This window comes from Euprymna scolopes, chromosome 6 (assembly GCF_053919585.1).
Source record: "Euprymna scolopes isolate OS-2025 chromosome 6, ASM5391958v1, whole genome shotgun sequence".
In the NCBI taxonomy this organism is placed as follows: domain Eukaryota; kingdom Metazoa; phylum Mollusca; class Cephalopoda; order Sepiida; family Sepiolidae; genus Euprymna; species Euprymna scolopes.
The window spans coordinates 94529227-94556342 of NC_136487.1; the positions used below are offsets into that span (position 1 = coordinate 94529227).

The window sequence follows — 27116 nt, forward strand, 5'->3', positions numbered from 1 at the left end:
CATACTCTTTTGTATTTTTATATCTTTTCATCACATACTCCTTTATATTTTTATATCTTTTCATCACATCCTCCTTTGTATTTTTATATCTTTTCATCACATACTCCTTTATATTTTTATATCTTTTCATCACATCCTCCTTTGTATTTTTATATCTTTTCATCACATACTCTTTTGTATTTTTATATCTTTTCCTCACATACTCTTTTGTATTTTTATATCTTTTCATCACATACTCCTTTATATTTTTATATCTTTTCATCACATCCTCCTTTGTATTTTTATATCTTTTCCTCACATACTCTTTTGTATTTTTATATCTTTTCATCACATACTCCTTTATATTTTTATATCTTTTCATCACATCCTCCTTTGTATTTTTATATCTTTTCATCACATACTCCTTTATATTTTTATATCTTTTCATCACATCCTCCTTTGTATTTTTATATCTTTTCATCACATACTCTTTTGTATTTTTATATCTTTTCATCACATACTCCTTTATATTTTTATATCTTTTCATCACATCCTCCTTTGTATTTTTATATCTTTTCCTCACATACTCTTTTGTATTTTTATATCTTTTCATCACATACTCCTTTATATTTTTATATCTTTTCATCACATCCTCCTTTGTATTTTTATATCTTTTCCTCACATACTCTTTGGTATTTTTATATCTTTTCATCACATACTCCTTTATATTTTTATATCTTTTCATCACATCCTCCTTTGTATTTTTATATCTTTTCATCACATACTCCTTTATATTTTTATATCTTTTCATCACATCCTCCTTTGTATTTTTATATCTTTTCATCACATACTCTTTTGTATTTTTATATCTTTTCCTCACATACTCTTTTGTATTTTTATATCTTTTCATCACATACTCCTTTATATTTTTATATCTTTTCCTCACATACTCCTTTGTATTTTTATATCTTTTCATCACATACTCCTTTATATTTTTATATCTTTTCCTCACATACTCCTTTGTATTTTTATATCTTTTCATCACATACTCCTTTATATTTTTATATCTTTTCCTCACATACTCCTTTGTATTTTTATATCTTTTCATCACATTCTCCTTTATATTTTTTATATCTTTTCCTCACATACTCCTTTGTATTTTTATATCTTTTCATCACATACTCTTTGTATTTTTATATCTTTTCCTCACATTCTCCTTTATATTTTTATATCTTTTCCTCACATACTCCTTTGTATTTTTATATCTTTTCATCACATACTCCTTTATATTTTTATATCTTTTCATCACATCCTCCCTTGTATTTTTATATCTTTTCCTCACATACTCCTTTGTATTTTTATCCCTTTATTTTACCATTTATTTATCCTCTATTTTATTGAATTTAAATCTTTCTATATTGTATTCTTTATAATTTATCCTCTCACATTTATTATCTTACTATTATTTCTAATAATTTATATTTCTTTTAAGCACTGTTATATTTTCAGATACCTTCTCTAAAATATACCGACCTAGTATAGATCCCCTTTCCATAGTTATAACCAATTAAAACATATGATTAATTAAGCCTCTTCCTTTAATTTACGTACCCTACATTCTCCCCGAGTGTTTAATCAAACATATTGTCCACATATATCAAACCCATAATGTTATACATCTACCTGCATTATATAATAAAAACTATTCTTCTCCTACAGCACAAAGATCAATTTAGTTCCCTCAAACAGCCTCAATATTTTATTTCGCCCCTAATGTAACTACCGTCAGATGTTGCACTCCTATTATGTTACCTCTTCGAAATACCATGATATAAAATGTTCTCACTTACCATACACCCCTAATTAATGTATACCCTTATTGAATAAATGAATAAATCTCTATATATTAATATATAGTTTTATATCATCATTTTCTTTCTTTATTGATATATATATAAGCTCCAACACAATTTTAATTAATAGAGAAACTGAGGCATGTGCATGCAAGTATTATGTTTTTTTTTTTCTAAACAATTCACTTCTTGTAAGTAAAAAAAAAATACTGGAGCTGAGATAGAAACAAAAACCTTTTTTTTTTTTTTTTTTTTTTTTTTTACAAAGGCATCACCACATTATCAAGGCCCAGAGGCCACTCAAGGATAAGGGTTAAAGAGTGTACAGTAGAAGTTGGTCAATATAGTAATCATTAGTAATGAAAATTTGGTAAATTTAATAACTTATATGGAACGGCTCATCAAGAACTTATTTACCTTAGACTTGAACACAACCATATTGTAGTCAGCCGGAAAGCAGGAAAACGGAAGACAATTCCACAGGCGTGCAGTTCTAAGAAAGAAGCTTTGTTCATGGAATCTATGTTTAGGTTTAGGCACAGATAAAGAGTGGGGGAAATTATTGATAGTGTTTACAGCTAGACGAGTGTTTCTTGTGAAAGTTTGGCGAGGGGGGACCATAGATTGAAGCTCAGTTGAACACTTTCCATGAAAATAACGATACATCAGAGACAAACTCGCAACATCTCTTCTGTGAGATAGAGGTTGTAAGGAGGAGAAAAGGACATCTCCTACGAGGCTACGAAGTCTATTTTGAACTCTATCAAGGCAGGACAGGTCCTTTCTAGCAGCTCCTGCCCAGATGTGGCAACAGTATTCCATCCTTGGACGTACCTGGCTCTTATATAGATAGAGAATAGCATCAGCAGTGAGATATCTACTGGATCGATAGAAAGATCCCACCATTTTTCCAGCGGCCTTGGCAACAGATTTGATATACGTGTTCCATTTAAGATCAGGAGTAATGGTCAAGCCCAGAAGCTTGTCAAAACTTGAGGCCTCCTGAAGACGAGAGCCATTCATTTCAATTGATGACAAATGTGGATTAAAATGTTGATGATGTAAAGAGAGAAGCTTGGTTTTAGATGCATTAAAAGTAACCAGCCACTCCTTTCCCCATTGTACTACATGCTCAAGATCAGAGGAGAGAGAATTGGAGAGTACTTGCTCGTTTACTGTCTTAGATGTGGTACCATAAATGGTAGTGTCGTCAGCATAAATGTCTACAAATGATGTAAGGATATGATTTGGAAGATCATTAATGTAGATCAGGAAAAGAGTTGGGCCCAGGATGGATCCCTGAGGGACACCGGCATTAATACTGTGAGCTTCTGATTTTTGCCCCTCAACTACTACTCTTATGAACCTATCAGAAAGAAATGATTTAATAATTGAGAAGACTTTTCCAGCTATACCATAGCTAGCGATCTTATGAAGTAAACCTTTATGCCATACCCTATCAAAGGCTTTAGATATGTCAAGAGCAATTGCCCTAGAAAGATTGCCACCGTCGAGAGATTTGCTAATCCTATGCGATATAACTGTAAGGACATCTGCTGTAGATCTAGCAGAACGGAAACCATATTGAGTGTCACTAAGAAGGTTATTTTTGTTGAGATGGTTGATTACTTCTGTATTTAACACAGATTCTAGCAACTTACTCATGACGCACAGGAGACTTATTGGCCTGTACTGAGAGGGGGATGAGCGATCACCTGAATTCTTAAATACAGGGCATACTGATGAGATTTTCCAGGGAGATGGGAAACTATTCTCCTTAAGACAACGTTTAAACAGTTTTGTAAGTATGGGCGCTAGTTCAGGTTGAAGTTTTTTGAGTACTATAATTGGAATACCATCAGGGCCAGTTGCTTTACTGGAATCAAGGTTTTTGATTAGCTTGGCAACATCACGTACAGATATACGTATATCACATAGCGTGTTTTCTGATACAGGAGGAAATATTGGGGGTTGGCGGTCTTGGTCGCAAAGGGTAGAATTAGCTGCAAAGTTCTTGACAAAGAGTTTGGCTTTGTCTGATGCTGACGAGATTACCTCAGGTCCATTGATAATAGTTGGGATGGAGCACACGCTTCTGTTCAGTATTCTGTTTGCTATTTGCCAAAACTGGTGGGAACCAAGCCGCTGCTCAGCTACTTTGGACTTAACAGATTGAGCATACAACTCTCTTGCGTTCCTTATTACTTTCTTACAATGGTTGCTGGCAGTCCTGAAAACGGCTTTAGTTTCCATACATCTATTACGTTTGAAGCAGTGGAAAAAGTGATTTCTGTGCGCAATGGCAGCAGCACATTCTGGAGAGAACCATGGCTGGCTGTTAGGTTTTTGCTGAAACTTTTTAGAGGGTATGAAATGGTCAATACCTACAATTAACCATTCAGTTAGGTCTAATACTATAGAGGACACATCCTTTTTAAACATGGAATGCAGAGGTAGATCAGATATAAATGTACGGAAGCTATCCCAGTCAGCCTTAGTGTATCGATATACTGTACGATGAAGTGGTACGTCTGGGGACTTATTACATTTCATTTTTACCTTAATTGATACAACAGAGTGGTCGGAAGATCCAAGAGGCGACAGAACAGAAACTGAACATAGTTCAGGGCAAGTTGTGAGAAAAAGGTCTAGTAGGCTCGCATACTGGCCGTCATTATCGGGCACACGGGTAGGTTCCTGAACAATCTGAGTGAGGTCATAGGCAATGGAGAAATCATGACAGAACCTCCCCTCATCATCGGTCTTGTTTGAGTGGGTCAACCATTCGACGTTGTGAACATTGAAGTCTCCACATATGTGAATGTTAGCTGAAGGATAAGTAGAAAGGACTTGGTCAATTTTCTCAGATATGCTTTGAAAGATAGTAACTCCGCTGTTGTGGGGGCGATAGAGAGTAAATATAAATGCAGTAGTGTGAGCTAAAGCAACCCGGAAGCACATATAGGGTAAGTTAGGATCTTCCCTGGAGATGTCCCTACCACATGGAAAGCTATCTTTAATATAGGCACATATTCCATGCCCATGGCGATCTTGGGGGTCAGATTTAGAAGTTAAGTTAGAGTATCCTGTAATTGCAAACTCATCTAGGGAAATAGCCTGTCCAATGCCAGTTTCACTTAAAAATAAAAGGTCTGGTTTAGTCTCCTGTAATTGGGTTTCAACCTCTGGAAGGTTAGAACGTAGACCCCTGATGTTGGAGAAGGAGACATGGTAGTAGGGGTCTACGTTGGAAGTTGGAGAACCGGGTTTAATCGTGTATTTTTTCTTGAAACTTGTCATGATGAAATTTTGGAATTTGTGGACTAGGTCGACAAACCTAAAGACCTTGAGTCAACCATGATAACCATTACACCAGCTTGACACGATCTTTAAAAAGTGTTTTCAAAACATCTTATTCTTAACATGAAGAAGCTGTCATGTTTCTTGATCGCACATATGCAGTCGTGAAACAATTGACAAACAGATAAAAATCCGACGACCCTCAATTTGGTAATTGTGACCTATTAGCAGCCCTTTTTTCCAGATGAAAACAGATTAAAAATTTCCCCACATGTCTGAATATCCTATATACCAAATTTCAAGTTTATAGATAAAAAATTCGTTGAGTATATAGATTGAGAAATGTCCTCACACATACATACACGTTTTCACTTTTATAGATATATAGATTATTATTATTATTATTATTATTATTATTATTATTATTATTATTATTATACCACCAAAGGGCAACTACTGATTGATAAAGCATTAATGCAGGATGCAAAGAAGAAGAAGAAGAGGAATCTGAGTATAGCATGGATCGATTACAGAAAGGCTTATGACATGGTTCCTCATTCATGGATACGTGAAAGACTTTTGATGATGAAGGTTGCTGAGAATGTGGTAGGGCTTTTGGAGACAAGTATGGCTCAATGGAAAACGGTGCTGACAGCAAACAGAGAGGTGATGGGGCAAATTGGCATTAAATGTGGAATATTCCAAGGAGATTCGTTACCTTCACTTCTTTTTGTAATGATAATGATGCCACTGAGCATCCCCTTGAAGAGAGAAAAACTGGGGTATAACTTGAGATCTGGTGACAGACGCCTCAACCATCTATTGTTTATAGATGATTTGAAGATATTCGGTAGAAATGAAAAGGAAATGGAGAGACTGGTAGAACTTGTGGAGATATACTCAGAAGACATTGGGATGGAGTTTGGGATTAGTAAATGTGCGTTGCTAGTGATGAAAAGAGGAGTAAAGGTTCATTCGAATGGAATAGTGCTGCCAAATGGAGAAATCATGAAAGAAATAGAAGATACAGGATATAAGTATTTGAGAGTGTTGGAGGGTGTAGGCATCATGAACAGAGAAATGAAGGAAAAAGTAAGGAAGGAGTATCTTAGAAGAATGAAACAAATTGCAAAGTCGAAACTGTATGGAGGAAACCTAATGAAAGCAGTGAATGCATGGACAGTCAGTATTTTGAGATAAAGTCGGGGGATTTTAGAAGAGTCTAACAAGGAGTTGCATGCCATGGATATCAAAACAAGAACAGTTTTAGCAATGTTTGGTATATTTCACATTTGAAGTAGTGTAGCAAGGCTGTATCAAAGGAGGAAAGACGGTGGGAGAGGATTGAAAAGTGTAAAAGATTGTGTGAGAACCGAGGAGATGTCGTTGAAGGAGCATGTGGCTAGAAGTGAGGAGTGAATGCTTAAGGTTGTGGCCAATGAAGTGGAGGTATGTGAGACCAAGGCTGATTATGTGAAATGTATGAATAGAGAAAGGGCAGAGGAACTGGCTAGGAAGAAAATGCATGGAAGGGCCTTCCAGGATATAGCAGAAGTGGCCGATGAAAATCATCTCAATGGCTTAGAGCTGGGTATCTGGCTAAGAGTACTGAAGCTTTTATTTGTGCAGCACAAGAGCAGGCATTAGGAACACAATTGTTCAAAAAAGTGGTTTTAGGAGAGGAAGTTGTTGCAGAATGCCAGATTTGAGGTAAGACCTCAGAGTCAATTGCGCACCTTGCGGCAGGGCATAGTGGACTGGCCCAGAGAAAGTACCGCAAAAGACACGATCGCATGAGACTCTGGATATATTGGAAGGTGTGTAAGAAGGTTGGGGTGAAGTGTGCTGGAAAATGGTTTGAGGAGGTGCCTGATGAAGTGAGAACAAGTGAGGATGGTAAGGTAGAGGTATGGTCGGACAAAAGTGTCATAACAACCAAGTAATTGGAACATAATCGCCCGGATTTGGTCGTCATTGACAAAGTCTCAAAAAAACTGGCAGATTGTAGACTTTTCAGTACTCTGGGATAGGAATGTGAGAGAGAAGGAGAACGAGAAGTGGAGCAATTATGCTCCATTGGCCTTGGAGATAAGGCAAATAATCCCGGTCGTAGTTGGTACACTAGAAGTAGTATCAAGTCGTCTGGAAGGACAATTGAAAAAAATACAAATCCCCAATGTTTTAGGTGGCCTTCAGACCTCTGCTATTGTAGGTACCACCAGCATCCTTAGAAAAACCCTTGATCTTTGAAGCCCTGGTTTGGAGCCGAGATTGAGAGAAATCCTCTGGAAATGAATCGCATCCCTTTCCAGAGACGTTAATAAACAAAATCAGAATTATTATTATTATTATTATTATTATTATTATTATTATTATTATTATTATTATTATTATTATTATTATTATTATTATTACTAAAGCAATAGACATCTGTTTAATTATACATTGTTATTTATTTTTTTATTTTTTGAATGATATTTTTGACGACTGTTCCATATGTACTGTAGAAGTTTTGGATTCCTCGTAGAATCATCATCAGGTGAAAAGGTTAAAAAAAAAAAAGAAAGAAAACTAGAGAAAAAAGAAAAATTCAAAAAGACAGCAGAGAAATAGGCACATTAAATCAGTGAGTTGGAAATAGCTTCCAGTATTTTAAATTTTTTTATTCTGGTGTCACGGAATTTAAAATTGTCAATTTCTTTTTTCCTAGAATACTATAAAAACACTCTCACTTTATGTAACTATTTTTTTTTTATTCATTTACTTTTTTCGCCCGATGATTATTCGATGAGGAATCAAAAACGTTTGTGGTATATATGGAATGTTTTTGATTTTAACACAAAAATGATCATTCAAAAAAAAAAAAAAAATTAAGCTGAAGATTATTGCTGTTTTTAACGATGTCTTTAAATATATATATATATATATATATATATATATATATATATATATATATATATATAATATATATATATATATAATATATATATATATATATATAATATATATATATATATATATTCTACTTTGAGTTCAATTCCTAAACAATGACATGTGTTAAGACATTTTTCTTGCATAACTAAATCTTTTTATAACTTTTTACTTCTCTTATAAAAGTAAAGAGACTTATTATTTTGCTATCTAACCTACTTATGTGTTTGTGGTGCATGTAAACATTATGTAAATTAGATGGAAACACTGAGAAAAAAGAGTCCCCTTTTCTGTAAATGTTCACAAAGACATAAAGAAATATTAAAGAGTGGTTGAATCAGAATAGAATGAGAGGGAGCGATAGAAATGGAGTTATAGATAAATGAGGGATATTTTGTTCAGTTATTTACAAATTTAGTAGAATTAAAATGGATTTTTAAAAAAGTATAACTCAATCCCAGAAATAAATATGTATTCTGTGTGATTGATATATATATATATATATATATATATATATATATATATATATATATATATATATATGTATATATATTATATATTATATATATGTATATATATTATATATATATTATATATCTAAATTACAACGAGCATTTCCTGTATTTTAATTAAACTAGTAATTTCACTATTACATTAAAATACACTTAGCTCTTTAGACTATTATTCTAATCTCCTTTAAATTATATATATATATATATATATATATATATATATATATATATATATATATATAGATATAGATAGATAGATAGATAGATAGATAGATATCTAGTTCAGTGTGAGTAGAATTCATTCTCTGCTCTAACTTGCCTCACTTTTAGGTTCCCTTACGAAACTTGAACTTCAGATATAATACTGCTGAATCATGTTTAGAATCCTTATTCTAATTTTGATTAAAACTGATTTCATTATTTTGATTCTTAGAAATGTCTAAAATGTAAGGCTTAAGCTTAAAGTTTCTCAAGCAGAAATTGAAATTTTTTTTTTTACATGGTAGTCACCACTTATCCAGGCCCAAAAGCCACTCGGGGATAAGGCTTATTGAGTGTACAGTAATCAATGAGATAGTATCGTAGTAATCGTTAGTATTGGGGATTTGATAAAGTGTCTTACTTAAGGGGGCGGTTCATCAGAAATTTGTTTATGTTGGACTTGAAGACATCTAAGTTGTAGTCAGGTGGGAAACAGGCCAACGGAAGAGCGTTTCACAGGCGTGCACTTCTAAGAAAGAAGCTTTGTTCATGGAATCTGCGTTTTGATTTTGGCACAGATAAAGAGTGGGGAAAATTACTGACAGTGGTTTCAGCTAGACGGATGTTTATCTTGAAAGATTAGCGAGGGGGAGACCAGAGATTGGAGCTCAGACGAGCATTTGCCATGGAAATAACGATAAAACAAAGATAGGCTCGCAACGTTTCTTCTGTGGGAGAGAGGTTGCAGGGAAGAGAAAAGGGCATCCCCCACTAAGCCACAGAGTCTATTTTGTACTCTGTCAAGGCAGGATAGGCTTTTTTTTAGCAACTCCAGCCCAGATGTGACAGCAGTACTTCATCCTTGGATGTACTTGGCTTTTATATAGATAGAGAATTGCATCAAATTGCATCTTCTGGAGCGGTAGAAGGATCCTACTATTTTTCCAGTGACCTTGGCAACTGACTTGATGTATGTGTTCCATTTCAGGTCAGGGGTAAAGGTCAATCACAGAAGCTTATCAAAACATGGAGCCTCCCCTAGACGAGAGCCATCCATTTCAACTGATGCCAGATGGGGATCAGAGCATTGATGATGTAAAGATAGGAGCTTGGTTTTAGATGCATTAACAGTAACCAGTCACCTCTTTCCCCACTGTACCATGCGCTCAAGATCAGAGGAGAGAGAATCAGAGAAAACTTTGTCATTTACGGTCTTAGATGTGTTGCCATAGATGGTTGTGCCATCAGCATAGATGTCAACGAATGATTTAAGTATGTGTTTTGGGAGATCATTGATGTAGATCAGGAAGAGGATTGGGCCCAGGATGGACCCCTGAGGGACTCCAGCATTAATACTGTGGGCCTCTGATTTCTGCCCATCAACCACTATTCTTAGGAGCCTATTAGAGAGAAATGATTTAATAATTGAGAAAACATTTTCAGTTATACCGTAGCTGGAAATCTTATGCCATACCTTATCGAAGGCCTTTGATATGTCAAGAGCAATTGCCCTAGAAAGGAAGCCTTTGTTGAGAGATTCACTAATCCTATGAGATATAACCGTTAGCACATCTGCTGTAGATCTGGCAGAACGGAAACCATATTGCATGTCACTAAGAAGGTTATTTCTGCTGAGGTGGTTGACTACTTCTCTATGTAATATGGATTCCAGCAACTTATGACACACAGGAGACTTATTGGTCTGTACTGAGAGAGAGATGACTTATCACCTGAATTCTTAAATACAGAGTATACTGATGAGGTTTTTCAGAATGTTAGGAAGCACTTCTCCTTAAGGCAACGCTTAAACAGTTTTGTAAGTATGGGGGCAAGTTCTGGTTGAAGCTTTTTCAACACTATAATTGGAATGCTGTTAGGGCCAGTTGGTTTACTGGAATCAAGGTTCTTGATTAGCTTGGTGACATCATGCACAAATATTTTTATGTTGTATAGCGTGTTGTCTGTTATAGGAGGAAATATGGGGAGTTGATGGCCTTGGTGGCATAGGGTAGAATTAGCTGCAAAGTTCTTGGCAAATAGTTTGGCCTCGTCTGATGCTGACGAGATTACCTCAGGTCTATTGATGGTGGTTGGGATAGAACGCACGCTTCTGTTCAGGATCCTGTTTGTTATTTGCCAAAACTGGTGGGAACCAAGCCGTTGCTCAGCTACTTTGGATTTAACGGACTAGCTCTCTTGCATTTTTCATTACTCTTTTACATTGGTTGCTGGCAGTCCTGAAAGCAGCTTTAGTCTCAGTGCATCTATTACGTTGGTAGCTATGGAAAAAGTGATTTATGTGCGCGATGGCAGCAGCACATTCTGAGGAGAACTATGATTTTTGTTGGAATTTTTTGGATGGTATGAATCGATCTATGCCTACAATTAACCATTCAGTCAGGTTTAATACTATAGAGGACACATCCTTAAACATGGAATGCAGAGGTAGATCAATTCAACGTATTCAACTAATCTTGCCTAAAATCAACTAATCTCGCTTAATTAGAATCTAATTACTGTGAATTAAATGTAATGCAAATCTGAAATATTTGGATTTAAAAAATGTGAGTTTGCATCCATACTCTGCCACTTAAAACTCTCTTAAATATGCAAAAGAAATTAAAATTTGGCGATTATTTATTAATTGATGCCTAATACACATTGTTCAAATTTCACCAAAATTATCTGAATTTTCTCAAAAGGCTTCCATCCCCTTTTTAATACCTTTGCATAAATTAAATTAAAATATAGCCTAATTTGGATCCTTATGCCTAGCAGCTTAGTTTCAAAATTCATAATCATCGGTTAATTAGTTTAGGAATTACCCCTATACTTACAAATATATAAACATATATAGAGACCTAACTTTATATATTCATTAGTAAATAGATATTTTAACATGGTGGAATTTTTTAAGAACATTTTTTTCAACTAACATTCATCAGGGGAATATCGCTAGAATTTAAGTGCAATTGAACAGTTTCTATGAAATGATACAATCGTTATCGTTATAATGCATCTATGTTACATATTAGGGAATCTGCATCAGTAGCAATTAAGTTAGCTAGTGTGTCTTTTGACAAGAGTCACAATGAGTGCTTGATAACCCACCTCTGTATAACAGAATCGTTCCCAGGATTGAATGAAAGATGGGTGACATAAAGTTGGGGCAGGGAGCAATAGGTCAAATGGTAGACAAAACAGTTGAATGATGATGAATGACGTCACGTTTTTCAACTGAAATAAACAAATATTTTTAAATCAATGGAAGCCATGCAAACGAGACACTGCCAATAATGTAGGAAACTGATATTCTAAGGTAATCTTACTTTGATGTCTCCTTCTGGGCACGTCATTCATTTCAATAAGTAAGAAGGAAATAATTAGCTAACAGAACATTAGTCTCCCACTCTCCTTAGTCCATTCACTCCAAATAAAACCCTGAAGAAAACTCAGCGAATGTCTCTTTGTATTACTTTATCTATGAAAAGAAGCTTATTTCTATAGCAACCACTAGACAAAACAGTTTCGATGAAAAGAAGCGACTATAACAGAAGTGGAAAATCAGCTGCATGTATGTATAAAAACACTTTATTTTTGTTATTGAAACTGTTAGAAGTATATGTTGAAAGAAGATCTTCTTAGGAAATAATTTACTAAAATGAATCCACATTTATAAAATTTCATGAAGAATCTTCTTGTTAGATTTTCAAAATCAAACTCAAATAGCAATCTGTCTGATATACCGATACTTTATTGAGACTAGTCTTTTTTTTCCCCCTTCCACTGTGTTATTGGCATGTAGCTGTTAACAAAACTATTTACTATAAGCGGATCAATGCAGGTGCCAAAGTTATTCGGCCACACTGACCAATCGGTTGGCAGCATGCATTGATTAGCTTATAGTAAATAATTTGTTAACCGCTACAGGTACAAATATATTTTATTTCAGTTCAGTGTCCTTCTGAAAATATTTATTCCAAGTAAAACATATTTTAGAGTAGACATATATCCCCTTAGTCACCGAAACAGATTAAAAAGAAGTTATGTGAAATTATACTGTTTTCTACAGTAAGTTCTTAAAAAATAAATATATATTATTTAGATTATGCGACTTAAGTGCAACAGTAAAACAGATCCATTTTTTTCATATATTAATTCATATATTGATACGTATATCCAGACTCTCTTTTACCTAGAATCTACTGTATCTTCACAATAGCTCCCTTTCTATATGACGTCACTTCCATTCTCCGTCTATATCTCCAATTCAATATTCTCTAGCCATCCAACCTCTTAATCTCACCAGTCACCTTTTTGTTCTTGAATCCTTATTGGTTGTTATAGACTACCTGTCTCCCACTAAACTCACACTAGCTAACATAACCACCTGTTACATTAATAATAATGTTTGTATCAGCTTAACTTGGACAAATTAAAAAAAAAAAAGCTGTTGTGAAATTACCTGCAATATGCAAATTGAAATTCTACCAACTAATGAAAATATTTTTGGATTAGATAAGAGTCTAAAACATGCCTTCATTTTTCGCTAGTGCATATACATAATATAATATGGATGAGAAAATACGATTTCATTTTTGGGTTTTATTTACAGAATGTGCACGAGGATTTTATGGTAATAATTGTGATTTGAAATGTGGTCAGTGCAGAGAGCAGTTCTGTCATCCCATATATGGTACATGCCCTTTTGGATGTTTAGAAGGATGGATAGGGGAAACATGCCGAAATAGTAAGTATTTTTTAATTTTATTTATTTGTTTAACTAAATTATGTCTGTAGTTGTCTTCTTGCTGTATTCACCAATTTTCCGTCATCATCTATAATACACGACTCTCACCTGAACTACTCAACCACTATTGGTTACTTCAGTTGTTGCTTTTAAAGAATTGTATATCTTCGTAATCCCCGAATGCCTTTGTTCAATCTTGAAAGACAAAGGATACCCCCTGTAGGGGCAGCTGCACATGTAACTGTGAGGTAAGGGTTGTGCAATCCCTAATCACACCTCTGTTGAATCAGCACTGTTTGAACTCAGTGGCAAGGAGAAGTCCAGGACGACTGGAAACAATGCCGAGATAAGCAGAGAGCACATACAACACCTGGAAGTCCCAAATGGTCACCCATTTTAGTACTGACCATGTTCAACGTTGCTTAACTTCGGTGATCCAGTGGGAACTGGTGTATCAATGTGATTATGCCGTATAATTTTCGTAATTATAGCATTCAATTCACAAGGTTTGATGAAAAAAAAAAACAAAAAAACAAAAAAAAAACAACAAACACACATATTGAATATTTACTTATAGACACAATGAAACTTAATGATATTTAGTTTTCATGAGGCAACATAAAAGTTATTCATAATGCCTAATTACACCTAACAAATCTGAATTTAAAATTACTCTTATTCGTGTTTCTTCAGCCACCATGACAAATATTGTTATGCTCATTTAATCAGTCAGCATGGGAATCATTCCTAAGTCCACCTTGCAAGCTATCATGAAAGTTATTCAGATATGAGCCTCACAAGCCAGCATAAAAATTCCTCGTGCACAAATCTTTTTAGTAGGATGAAAATTATAATACAATGGAATAAGTCAACAGAAAACCTTGTTGGGCCAAAGAAGGTTCTGGATATAAAGACTTCCTGTTACTTCCGGTTTTGATTATAAATAAAAGTTTATAATATTTTCTATGATTTTTATTTTTTTTGGAAGAATTGATATTTAAAATTCTTCCTATTTTACAAAAATAATATTTTTTATTATTAGAACATTTAATGAAATTGAGTTTATTTTGGAAATATAAGATTTAAAATGTGTTAAGCAAAGTTTTTTTTGTTTACAAAAAAATTTATATCTATATATGATGTGAATCTTAAAGACAGGCTTTTGACCTCAGAGGAAGATTACATTTGTACATTATAGGGAGGTGTGTGCTGAACAGGATATTCGTTTGTTTGGCAACATTGAAATAATAGATGAGATTTCTTGGGCCAGTAGATTAAGAACAGTTGAAGTAAGAGGATTAGTTAGCATAACAACTTTTAGCAAAATGACTGGATTTGTCATTAAATCACTCGATAAATGTACAACCAAAAAAACAAATTAAATACAATTTATATTTCTTAAACTAGTTTTCAAAGATTTTTATTCGGTAAAATCCATTTTCATTGAGGTTCTTTAATAATTCTAATATTCTTCAACTTTTTGTTTTATCTTGAGAATGTACGGCTGGTTATTATGGGACAGGATGCCTAAGCAGATGCGAAAAGTGTTTTAATTCAGCATGCGACTTTATGACCGGAGATTGCACTGATGGATGCATTTATGGTTATACTGGAAAGAAGTGTGAAATTGCTGTAAATACAGGTTGGTTAAACAATTATCACGCGTCGATTGTTTTGATAATGTGCCTATTTTTGTTTAAAACCTTAACATCTTTCTTTTCATTAAAAAAAAAAAAATATATGTCTTGTGAAAATAATTCCATTTTTGCCATTTTGCTGACTGCATGCTACGATTGTATGGCATTAAAAAAAAATAAGTGAAATAGTTTTTCAGCTTTTGTTGCTTAAAATATAAAGGAGGATTCAATGTTGTCTACTGTAACAGTGGAAAATAAAATAGTGAATTACCAGATTAAAGCGTGTGATGATGATGATGATGATGATGATGATGATGATGATGACTAAGAACTTGAAACATAAAAAGATTTAGAAAAATGGTTGACTTGGTCATGAAATCACCTCAAAAGCGTTGATATGCCATAAAACAAAACAATAAAACTAAATCAAATCACATTTTTCTTAAAGATTTTAATTTACTCAATTTTTTTAAAATCCATTTTCATTGAGGTTCTTCAATAATTCTAATATTCTTCAACTTTTTGTTTTATTCTTAAGCATGTCCAGTTGGTTATTGCGGTTTGAAATGCCTAAACAGATGTGGCCATTGTAGTAACTCTGCCTGTCATGTTAGGACCAGATATTGCCTGGAGGGATGCTTTTCTGGTTTTACTGGAAACAAGTGTGATATTGCTGAAATTAAACGTTTTACCTACGATAAAAATGTTTTGATTATGTAAAAATGCGACCATTGTGATGACATTTTGAACATCTTTCATGCAAGATGATCATCACAAAATGAGATATAAGTAATGTAATATTTATAGTTCAAGTTCATTGGAGACCTTTAATTTTAATATACATCAATATCCATCTCTCTTGACCTCTATTATGAGTAGAATAGTAGGGCGGGCTAAGCTCTTAAATCTCAACAATGTAGTTCGATTAAGCCAAATAATTCTAATATCCAAGCAAGACTTGAAAAACTCCTCCTGGTAAAATAATAGGGTAGGCTAGACACTGAAATAAATATCGTAAACATTTTCCTTACAATTATAAAACCATTTAAATATTTCTCCTTTACCTACGCAACTTATTTTATTAATATAGATGTTGGCCTAGTATTATCTAAGTTATCTCTCTTTGATTTATTTCTTAGCAAAGTTACAGAAAGAACTCCTTTACCCGAGAGTCTGAAATCCTGTTCCATCCAAATGCAGAATTTAAGATAAGATCTTATTCTCAAACCATTCTGAAGATAATCCGAGCAGGTTTTATAGATTCTTATAATGGCCACGTACTCATAGAAACAATACAAAATCACATTTACTTATTCGCTCTATTCTTATTCATTCTTATAACGTGAAAAAATTCTTACCACTTATGTTGTTTTCAAAAAAAAAAAAAATAAATAAAATGAGAAAGATGCTAATAACTTGTTAATTATTATTTAAAAAAAATAATTTGTAAAGATAGTAAATATTTTTGTTTAAAATGAAAAAAAAAAAAATAGTTATATTAGTTTTTACATATCAAAATAATTCCCTGCATACACTTCCCCGGAACTTTTAACCACAATAAGTGAACACACATTATGGCGTACGAACTTTGTGAATGTTTCGCCATCTATACCAAAAAAAAAAAAAAAAAAAAAAAGAAGATTTTTTTCAATTTTTCTGGGTGCACATTGTGATGGGCATACACGAAAACACCTGTATGCTCTCTCTAGACATCTTTTGAGGTACGAGAATGCACTCGCCCAGGACAAAACTCGAGTCGTTCATCAGCGGCTTTGTAGATCGCTCTTAGTTCATGTTGATGTTATTGTTTGAGTTTGTATTGGCATTACTGATCGAGTCCATGTTGACTTTATTGCTCGCGTCTTTATCATCATTACTGTTGGATGCGTGTCGACGATCATTCCGAGTCAATTTTTTTTTTTTTTGATTCTGACACACACACCAATTATTACATGTAAAAAGAGTGAAATATTTTGAACTTTTTACCTGAAATTATTCCATGCTTTTTGTTCACATAAATCAGTACAAATATCTAGGAGTTTGAGGCATTAGTAGCTAAAAATACTTTATATCATGATAAAAATAGAAAACAGTAAACAATATATTGAATTTAATGTAATATTTCCATGAAGAATGCAAAATACTTGACAGAAACCTGCTCAGAGTACGATTTGGTTTCCGACCAGGATTTTTCACCATGGATCACATTTAAGCTGTAAGCCAACTCAAAAAGTAAACTAATATACCAAGTTGTAGACTACAGAAAAGCCGTCCATAGCTTTGAGACGTCAAGGAGTTAACAGCGTTTACATCAACTTGTATTGGTATCTTTACAATGGAGCGACAGCAAAACTTCAACAGGATAGTGAAAAGCTGACTATAGAAAGAGATGCCAGACAAGGTGACAACAGTTCAACAAACTTCTTTACATCCTGATTGCAAGATTGGTGATCAATAAAATTAACTGCGAAGGCGGATGTGTCAATATAAACGGAGAATACCTTACTCATCCAGAATTTGTCAACAACATTGTCACAAATCACACAGCTAAAAAATGAGAAGGAATTCTTAACGATATTAACAATATAGTTGGCCTTAAAATGCGCACTAGAAATATATCATTCCTGTTATGACATATGGTAACAGAATATGGGCACTTAATAATGCAGCGACAAAAAGTTAAGGATTACACAATGAAAAATAGAATGCATTATTGTTGTGGTGGCAACCACTTATTTGCATATGCGAATAACATAACACTATAAATGGCAAGCCTAGGTTGACCTTGGGGTGTCTTACTCAAATGCCACCGGAAGTGACGCCGAAGAGCGTACATGTCCTCCCACCAAGACTCTCTGACTCGACACCGTCATTTGTACATATTGTAAATATACCTTTTCTTTAATACACTTATTATTGCGTTATCTTGTTGTCTGCGTCTTCATTGTATTTCCTTACTAATTATTGTTCAACCTTGCAACCACAACAGTTGGCGACGAGATATGAAGCGTCAAATATAACAGTTTGACGAAGAACTATTTAAAAAAAAAAGAAAAAAAAAGTACAACGCAAAGGTTGACCATTTTTTTTTTAAGGAATGCAAAGTGTTGACGAGCAAACGACTTTTACGCTAAAGAGAAGTTTCAACTCAAGTGAAAAAAAAAACAAAAAAAACTCTAACGTGGCAAAAGCGACAATTTACGCCGTTTTCTGGGAATCCGACTTGCAAACGAATGTAAAAGTGAATTTTGTTTTGTCGCTACACGACAAATCTTACTAAAGGACCAACTTGCAAACGAAAAGCGAACTTTGTTCTGTCGCAAAAACGACAGGTCAGACCCGTATTACGAAAAGCAAGGAAGTAACCTACGAAAAAAGTTCACCAGTGGATTCTAATTACTGTTCTCCGTAAACAAAACAACAACTAAAGGACGTTTTAATTAATGTTTTGGTTGACGTCGGTACTAAAAGGAAATACCACAGCTAAAACTAAAATTCAAGGAAAGGATTTTTTTTCTTGAAGTTGTCACTGAATAACGGATAATACAGCAATACGTCACGGAAAAAAGGTAATCTCAATTTAAGAGGTATTTTAATTACTAAAATACTAGAGAAAAAAAAACTCAAAGAACTAAATGTACTGCATACATTTATTCAATTGTGACTCGATTAAAAAAAAAAAAACCTAAACTTTTATTTTGTGGAAAGAGTTACTTATTAGTAAGTGCCTAAAAACGGAAAGTCAAATCCATTTCGTGATTCCAGATAAACCTGTTTTATTTTTTTTTTGCAGCGTGACTCGCAAAAAGAATATATTATTACAAGCAGCGATATTATTATTATTGAAAACAGGAGCTTACAGCAATTTGCTTTTTTGTTGTAACCCAAACCGGTGTATATTGTACATGGTACAATATTTTTTTTAACTACACACTGAAAAAAAAACAAAAAAAACATGGAAGACTTATCAAAAATGTTCATGCAATTTTTACAAGCACAGGCTACACAAAACGAGCTTTTGCAAACACAAATACAGGCAAAGGCTGACCGCGAGGAAAAGAGAGAGGACAGATTATTGAAATGGCAGCAGGAACAAGAAGAAAAGCAGAAAATGGCACAATTAAAACAGAAAAAACTGCAATTGGAACAGGAAGAAAGGCATAAAAAACTACAATTGGAATATGAAGAAAGACAAGATGAACGTTTTGCTAAAACACTGGAACTACTAAAGAGTAATCGAGAAAATGTCGATAGTGTTAATTTCTCCCGTAGAACTATTTTTAATAGCATGGACACATTTCATTATGTGCCTGAGGAAGAGAAGAATTTTGAAGCATACTACACAAGATACGAGGATGTTTTTCAACTGGACTGTAAAAATTGGCCAAATAGTCAGAAAGTGAGCCTCTTACTCAGAAAATTGGGTACATCAGAACACAGCAAATTCGTAGATTACATATTACCTAAAAAACTGCGGAATTAGAGTTCATGGAAGCTGTAAAATTACTAAAAGAATTATTTAATCCAAATATATCTCTTTTTCATAAAAGATGGCTGTGCATGAATCTAAGAAAGATGGACAACCAAGATTATTTGACATACGTATCAGTTGTCAATAAAAACTGCGATAATTTTAAGCTTGTAGAACTAATGGTAGAAGATTTTAAATGTCTAATCTTTGCTCAAGGGTTAGTTTCCACGAAAAATGCAGAAATACGCAGACGAGTGTTGTCTAAGCTGGAATCTGAGCAAGATTTAACCCTACAGAAACTAGCAGAGGACTGTGAAAGGGCCATTACACTAAAAAAGGATTAAAAAAATATAGAAGAATCCGGAGTGGCATATGTAAGAAAAGTTAGAAAACCATACGCACCAACCAAGAACTTTACAAAGAAAAGCAATGGAACGGGATATTCCAAAGATAATAACCATAAATATAGTACAGAATATAACAAGCCTCTTCCTAGATATAACTGTAAGAGATGTGCAGAAAAGCATTGGGAATCAGATTGTCCTTATAAGAAGAAAAAATGCTACATTTGTAAGAAGGTGGGACACAAAAGCGATTGCTGCAGATATAAAGATTACACCAGAAAGAGAGTACAGCAAACAAAATCAAATACAAAGTTTGACAAAGATCGGCGAAAATACGTAAAAGTGGAAATATTTAAAGCATCAATAAAGTTACAACTCGACTCCGGCTCCGATGTTTCTATAATAAACCTGAATACGTGGAAAAAGTTGTGAAAACCGGCCATGATGAAAACTAGTAAAGCAGTCCGGACGGTGACTGGTGGTGGTATAAAATTTGAAGGAGAAGTTGTCCTCCCGATAAAATTGAAAGGGATTTCGAGGAAGTATTCATACTGAAAAATAGTGAAAATCTGTTTGGAATAGATTTAATTGAGAAATTCGGACTATGGGATAAGCCAATCAATACATTCTGTAAAAAATTAGAATGTTCTTCTCCAACAACAGTAAATATAAAAGACGATTTAAAAGAATTATTTCCTGAGGCATTCACGACTAACTTAGGTCGCTGCAATAAATTCAAGGCCTCGTTTGAACTTAAAGAAAACGCCAGCCCAATTTTTAGAAAAAAGCGAAATGTTCCGTTCGCTGGGTTGGAAAAGAGTGATAAAGAATTAAATAGATTGGAACAGACGGGAATTCTATCAAAAATAGAACACAGCGAGTGGGCAGCCCCCACCATATACGTAAAGAAAAAGAATGATGAAGTTAGAGTGTGCGCAGACTTTTCGACCGGGTCAACTCCCTATTAAAAGATCAGGTAGGAAAAGAAAAGTGAATGAAACATTAATGGTAAACCCAAAAAGAAAAAGATATTGAAATCTGTGTGACTTCAAATCTTGGGAGGGGGGTGTTGTGGTGGCAACCACTTATTTGCATATGCGAATAACATAACACTATAAATGGCAAGCCTAGGTTGGCCTTGGGGTGTCTTACTCAAATGCCACCGGAAGTGACGCCGAAGAGCGTACATGTCCTCCCACCAAGACTCTCTGACTCGACACCGTCATTTGTACATATTGTAAATATACCTTTTCTTTAATACACTTATTATTGCGTTATCTTGTTGTTTGCGTCTTCATTGTATTTCCTTACTAATTATTGTTCAACCTTGCAACCACAACAATTATGCTTAGCATTAGTTTACGTGATAAGAAAAGAAACAGCTGGGTCAGACGATGAACTCGTGTAAATGACATCATCATCATCGTCATCATCATCATATGAACGGCAAAACAAAGATGAGCAGATTACCTTTCAAGATATATGCATAACAGACTAGGGAGGGGTCTTCCTCCAGGAGTGATAAAAAACATGATGATGATGATGATGAAGACTGATTACACAGGATGAAACCTGGGTCCATCACTATGATCCAGAGATCAAAGCTCAGTCAATGCAGTGGAAGCACTTGGACTCACCACCTCCAAAGAAGGCAAGGGTGCAGCCCTCCGCTGGCAAGGTCATGCTCACAGTCTTCTGGGACCAGGACGGAGTAGTGATGACAGATTTCCTGGCAAAGGGTACCACAATTACAGGTGCCTATTATGCTTCACTTTTGAGGAAGTTAAGGGAAGCTATCAAAATCAAGAGGCAGGGCAAGATCAGCAAAGGTACCCTCCTCCTGCAGGATAACGCTCTGGTCCACAACTCGCATGTCGCCAGATCAGAAGCACGGGTGTGTGGTTATGAGATTCTCCCCCATCCTCCCTACTCTCCTGACCTTGCACCTTCTGACTTTCACCTTTTCCCAGCCATAAAGTTGTTTTTGAAAGGAAAGCGTTTCCCAGATGATGCAGCCTTGATTTCTGAAGTTACATTGTGGTTGGAGGACCAACCTGGGGTGTTCTACAATAACGATTTCCAGAGCTGCATGAAACGATGGGAGAAATGCATAACTCTGGGTAGTTCCTATGTAGAGAAAGCCTAATAACTGTGCCAAGTTTCATTACTCTACTGCTATGGGAAGTGGGCCAGGGGCATTACTTATTGCACGCCACTCGTATCTCAGTATTCCTTGTATTTTTAAGATGATTATGTCCAAAAATTACAAAAATCGATCAGGTAGAAAATTATTTATTAATGAAAATAGAAAATAGAATTTGAAAAAAAGAACAAAAAACGATCGTATTTGCTTATGTAAGACAGGAGAATTAAAAAAAAAATTTCCGTTTCGATTTATTTTATAAAAACGAGATAGCTGCAATTTTCCCATGCTAACACGATTAAGTTGTTTGTTTTAATAATTCAGTAATATTAGGTAATTTCAACTGCATAATTTGAAAGCGAACATTGCAATTTATTAGAATTGACAAAAAAACAAAGCAAAAACACAGTACGAATCATTGTTTTTAATCTGAAAACTCCATTTATCAACTACAAAATTTCGTTCTGATAGTGTAGAAGCGCTAATTATTTATATGTTTTCAGATACTTATTTCATCTTGACAAATTTTCAGGGTGTCAGCCTGATTAACAATCATGGCTAAAATCTTTGCATCTTTCTATGCCAGTGCTCTTAATTTCATAAAGAAACATTCATCAGTCCAAACCAATTATGTTGGTGATGTTCTCAATGCATGACCAAACAAAGTAGTCCAGCGGCTTCAGGTCTTTGGAGGAGGGGAGGCCAGTGAGAGATTGGTACAAAGTCGTAGCACTCCTTCTGAAGCCAAGCCTGGGTCTCTTTGGACTTGTGTTCCGGCGTCAAGTCCCGCTACCACACCCATAATCTACCAGCGGCCACCTGATTGCACCAGGGGATCACCACACTCTTCAGCATATCCAAGTACACTTTGGTGTTGACTTTCAAGCTGACTTCGAAGATGTGAGGTGGCATGATGAGGCCCTCACTTGAATCCATACCAAAGACCATAACTGTGGCCGGAAACTTCATTGCACTGTGTCCTCAAGCATCTATGATCTCGCTAGTTGAACATTATATCACTTTCTGACATGATAGAAGGCTCCTATCACTCTTAGAATGTATACACAACTGGCCAACTAGTAGATAGTCTCCAACACAAAAAGAAAACCGGTTTTCATCTCAAACAGAAATTGAATCATGTCGTCTTTTCTGTGGTGACGATTTTATCCTTTCACTCTGTATATCTTTCTTTCTGTATATCTTTCTTTTTAGTGTCTTGGTTTTACTGGAATCGTTGATAAGAAATCATGATGTGTTATAAAGTGAAGAGTAACAACCTAAATAGATTTTGTTGTAGATTATTTAGATTCATAAATTATTTAGATTTATTGATTATTTAGATTTATTGATTATTTAGATTTATTGATTATTTAGATTTATTGATTATTTAGATTTATAGATTATTTAGATTTATTGACTATTTAGATTTATAGATTATTTAGATTTATTGACTATTTAGATTTATTGATTATTTAGATTTATTGATTATTTAGATTTATTGACTATTTAGATTTATTGACTATTTAGATTTATAGATTATTTAGATTTATTGACTATTTAGATTTATTGATTATTTAGATTTATAGATTATTTAGATTTATTGATTATTTAGATTTATTGATTATTTAGATTTATTGACTATTTAGATTAATTGATTATTTAGATTTATAGATTATTTAGATTTATTGATTATTAAGATTTATTGATTATTTAGATTTATTGATTATTTAGATTTATTGACTATTTAGATTTATTGATTATTTAGATTTATAGATTATTTAGATTTATTGATTATTTAGATTTATTGATTATTTAGATTTATAGATTATTTAGATTTATTGATTATTTAGATTTATTGATTATTTAGATTTATTGATTATTTAGATTTATTGACTATTAAGATTTATTGATTATTTAGATTTATTGATTATTTAGATTTATTGACTATTTAGATTTATTGATTATTTAGATTTATAGATTATTTAGATTTATTGATTATTTAGATTTATTGATTATTTAGATTTATAGATTATTTAGATTTATTGATTATTTAGATTTATTGATTATTTAGATTTATTGATTATTTAGATTTATTGACTATTTAGATTTATTGATTATTTAGATTTATTGACTATTTAGATTTATTGATTATTTAGATTTATAGACTATTTAGATTTATTGATTATTTAGATTTATTGACTATTTAGATTTATTGATTATTTAGATTTATAGACTATTTAGATTTATTGATTATTTAGATTTATTGATTATTTAGATTTATTGACTATTTAGATTTATTGATTATTTAGATTTATTGACTATTTAGATTTATTGATTATTTAGATTTATTGACTATTTAGATTTATTGATTATTTAGATTTATTGATTATTTAGATTTATTGACTATTTAGATTTATTGATTATTTAGATTTATTGACTATTTAGATTTATTGATTATTTAGATTTATAGACTATTTAGATTTATTGATTATTTAGATTTATTGATTATTTAGATTTATTGACTATTTAGATTTATTGATTATTTAGATTTATTGACTATTTAGATTTATTGATTATTTAGATTTATAGACTATTTAGATTTATTGATTATTTAGATTTATTGATTATTTAGATTTATTGACTATTTAGATTTATTGATTATTTAGATTTATTGACTATTTAGATTTATTGATTATTTAGATTTATTGACTATTTAGATTTATTGATTATTTAGATTTATTGACTATTTAGATTTATTGATTATTTAGATTTATTGACTATTTAGATTTATTGATTATTTAGATTTATAGACTATTTAGATTTATTGATTATTTAGATTTATTGACTATTTAGATTTATAGATTATTTAGATTTATAGACTATTTAGATTTATTGATTATTAAGATTTATAGACTATTTAGATTTATTGATTATTTAGATTTATAGACTATTTAGATTTATTAATTATTAAGATTTATTGACTATTTAGATTTATTGATTATTTAGATTTATAGATTATTTAGATTTATAGATTATTTAGATTTATTGATTATTTAGATTTATTAATTATTAAGATTTATTGACTATTTAGATTTATTGATTATTTAGATTTATTGACTATTTAGATTTATTGATTATTTAGATTTATAGACTATTTAGATTTATTGATTATTTAGATTTATTGATTATTTAGATTTATTGACTATTTAGATTTATTGATTATTTAGATTTATAGATTATTTAGATTTATTGACTATTTAGATTTATTGATTATTTAGATTTATAGATTATTTAGATTTATTGATTATTTAGATTTATTGATTATTTAGATTTATTGACTATTTAGATTTATTGATTATTTAGATTTATAGATTATTTAGATTTATTGATTATTTAGATTTATTGATTATTAAGATTTATTGATTATTTAGATTTATTGACTATTTAGATTTATTGATTATTTAGATTTATAGATTATTTAGATTTATTGATTATTAAGATTTATTGATTATTTAGATTTATAGATTATTTAGATTTATTGATTATTTAGATTTATAGATTATTTAGATTTATTGACTATTTAGATTTATTGATTATTTAGATTTATTGATTATTTAGATTTATTGACTATTTAGATTTATTGATTATTTAGATTTATAGATTATTTAGATTTATTGATTATTTAGATTTATTGATTATTTAGATTTATTGACTATTTAGATTTATTGATTATTTAGATTTATAGATTATTTAGATTTATTGACTATTTAGATTTAATGACTATTTAGATTTATTGATTATTTAGATTTATAGATTATTTAGATTTATTGATTATTTAGATTTATTGACTATTTAGATTTATTGATTATTTAGATTTATTGACTATTTAGATTTATTGATTATTTAGATTTATTGATTATTTAGATTTATTGACTATTTAGATTTATTGATTATTTAGATTTATAGATTATTTAGATTTATTGATTATTTAGATTTATTGATTATTTAGATTTATTGACTATTTAGATTTATTGATTATTTAGATTTATTGATTATTTAGATTTATTGACTATTTAGATTTATTGATTATTTAGATTTATAGATTATTTAGATTTATTGACTATTTAGATTTATTGATTATTTAGATTTATTGACTATTTAGATTTATTGATTATTAAGATTTATAGATTATTAAGATTTATAGATTTATAGATTATTTATTTATAGATTTATAGATCATTTAGATTTAAAGATTATTAAGATTTATAGATTTATAGATTATTAAGATTTATAGATTTATAGATTATCTAAATTTATTTAGATTATTTAGATTTATAGATTTATAGATTATTTAGATTTATAGATTATTTAGATTTATAGATTATTTAGATTTATAGATTATTTAGATTTATTGATTATTTAGATTTATAGATTATTTAGATTTATAGATTTATAGATTATTTATTTATAGATTTATAGATCATTTAGATTAATAGATTATTTAGATTTATAGATTATTAAGATTTATAGATTTATAGATTATTTAGATTTATAGATAAATAGATCATTTAGATTTATAGATTATTTAGATTTATAGATTTATAGATTATTTAGATTTATAGATTATTTAGATTTATAGATTTATAGATTATTTAGATTTATAGATTTATAGATTATTTAGATTTATTTAGATTATTTAGATTTATAGATTTACAGATTATTAAGATTTACAGATTTATAGATTATTTATATTTTTAGATTATTTATATTTATAGATTTATTTAGATTATTTAAATTTATAGATTTATAGATTACTTAGATTTATAGATTATTTAGATTTATAGATTCATAGACTATTTAGATTTATAGATTATTTAGATTTATTGATTTATAGATTATTTATATTTATTGATTATTTAGATTTATAGATTTATAGATTATTTATATTTATAGATTATTTATATTTATTGATTATTTAGATTTATAGATTTATAG

The 27116-nt window shown here is 31.7% G+C and overlaps 1 protein-coding gene across 18 annotated transcripts in view; it reads left to right on the plus strand.

The window, feature by feature from the left end:
- The window catches only part of LOC145277807 (uncharacterized), a 262143-nt gene that overhangs the window by 13579 nt on the left and 221448 nt on the right, over window positions 1–27116 (plus strand). For all 18 annotated transcript variants that reach the window (XM_080129669.1, XM_080129671.1, XM_080129670.1 and 15 more), the window contains exons 3-4: window positions 13392–13526; window positions 15022–15168. In XM_080129669.1, coding sequence (XP_079985795.1) covers window positions 13392–13526; window positions 15022–15168 — 282 coding nt within the window. The remainder of the gene's footprint in view (window positions 1–13391; window positions 13527–15021; window positions 15169–27116) is intronic.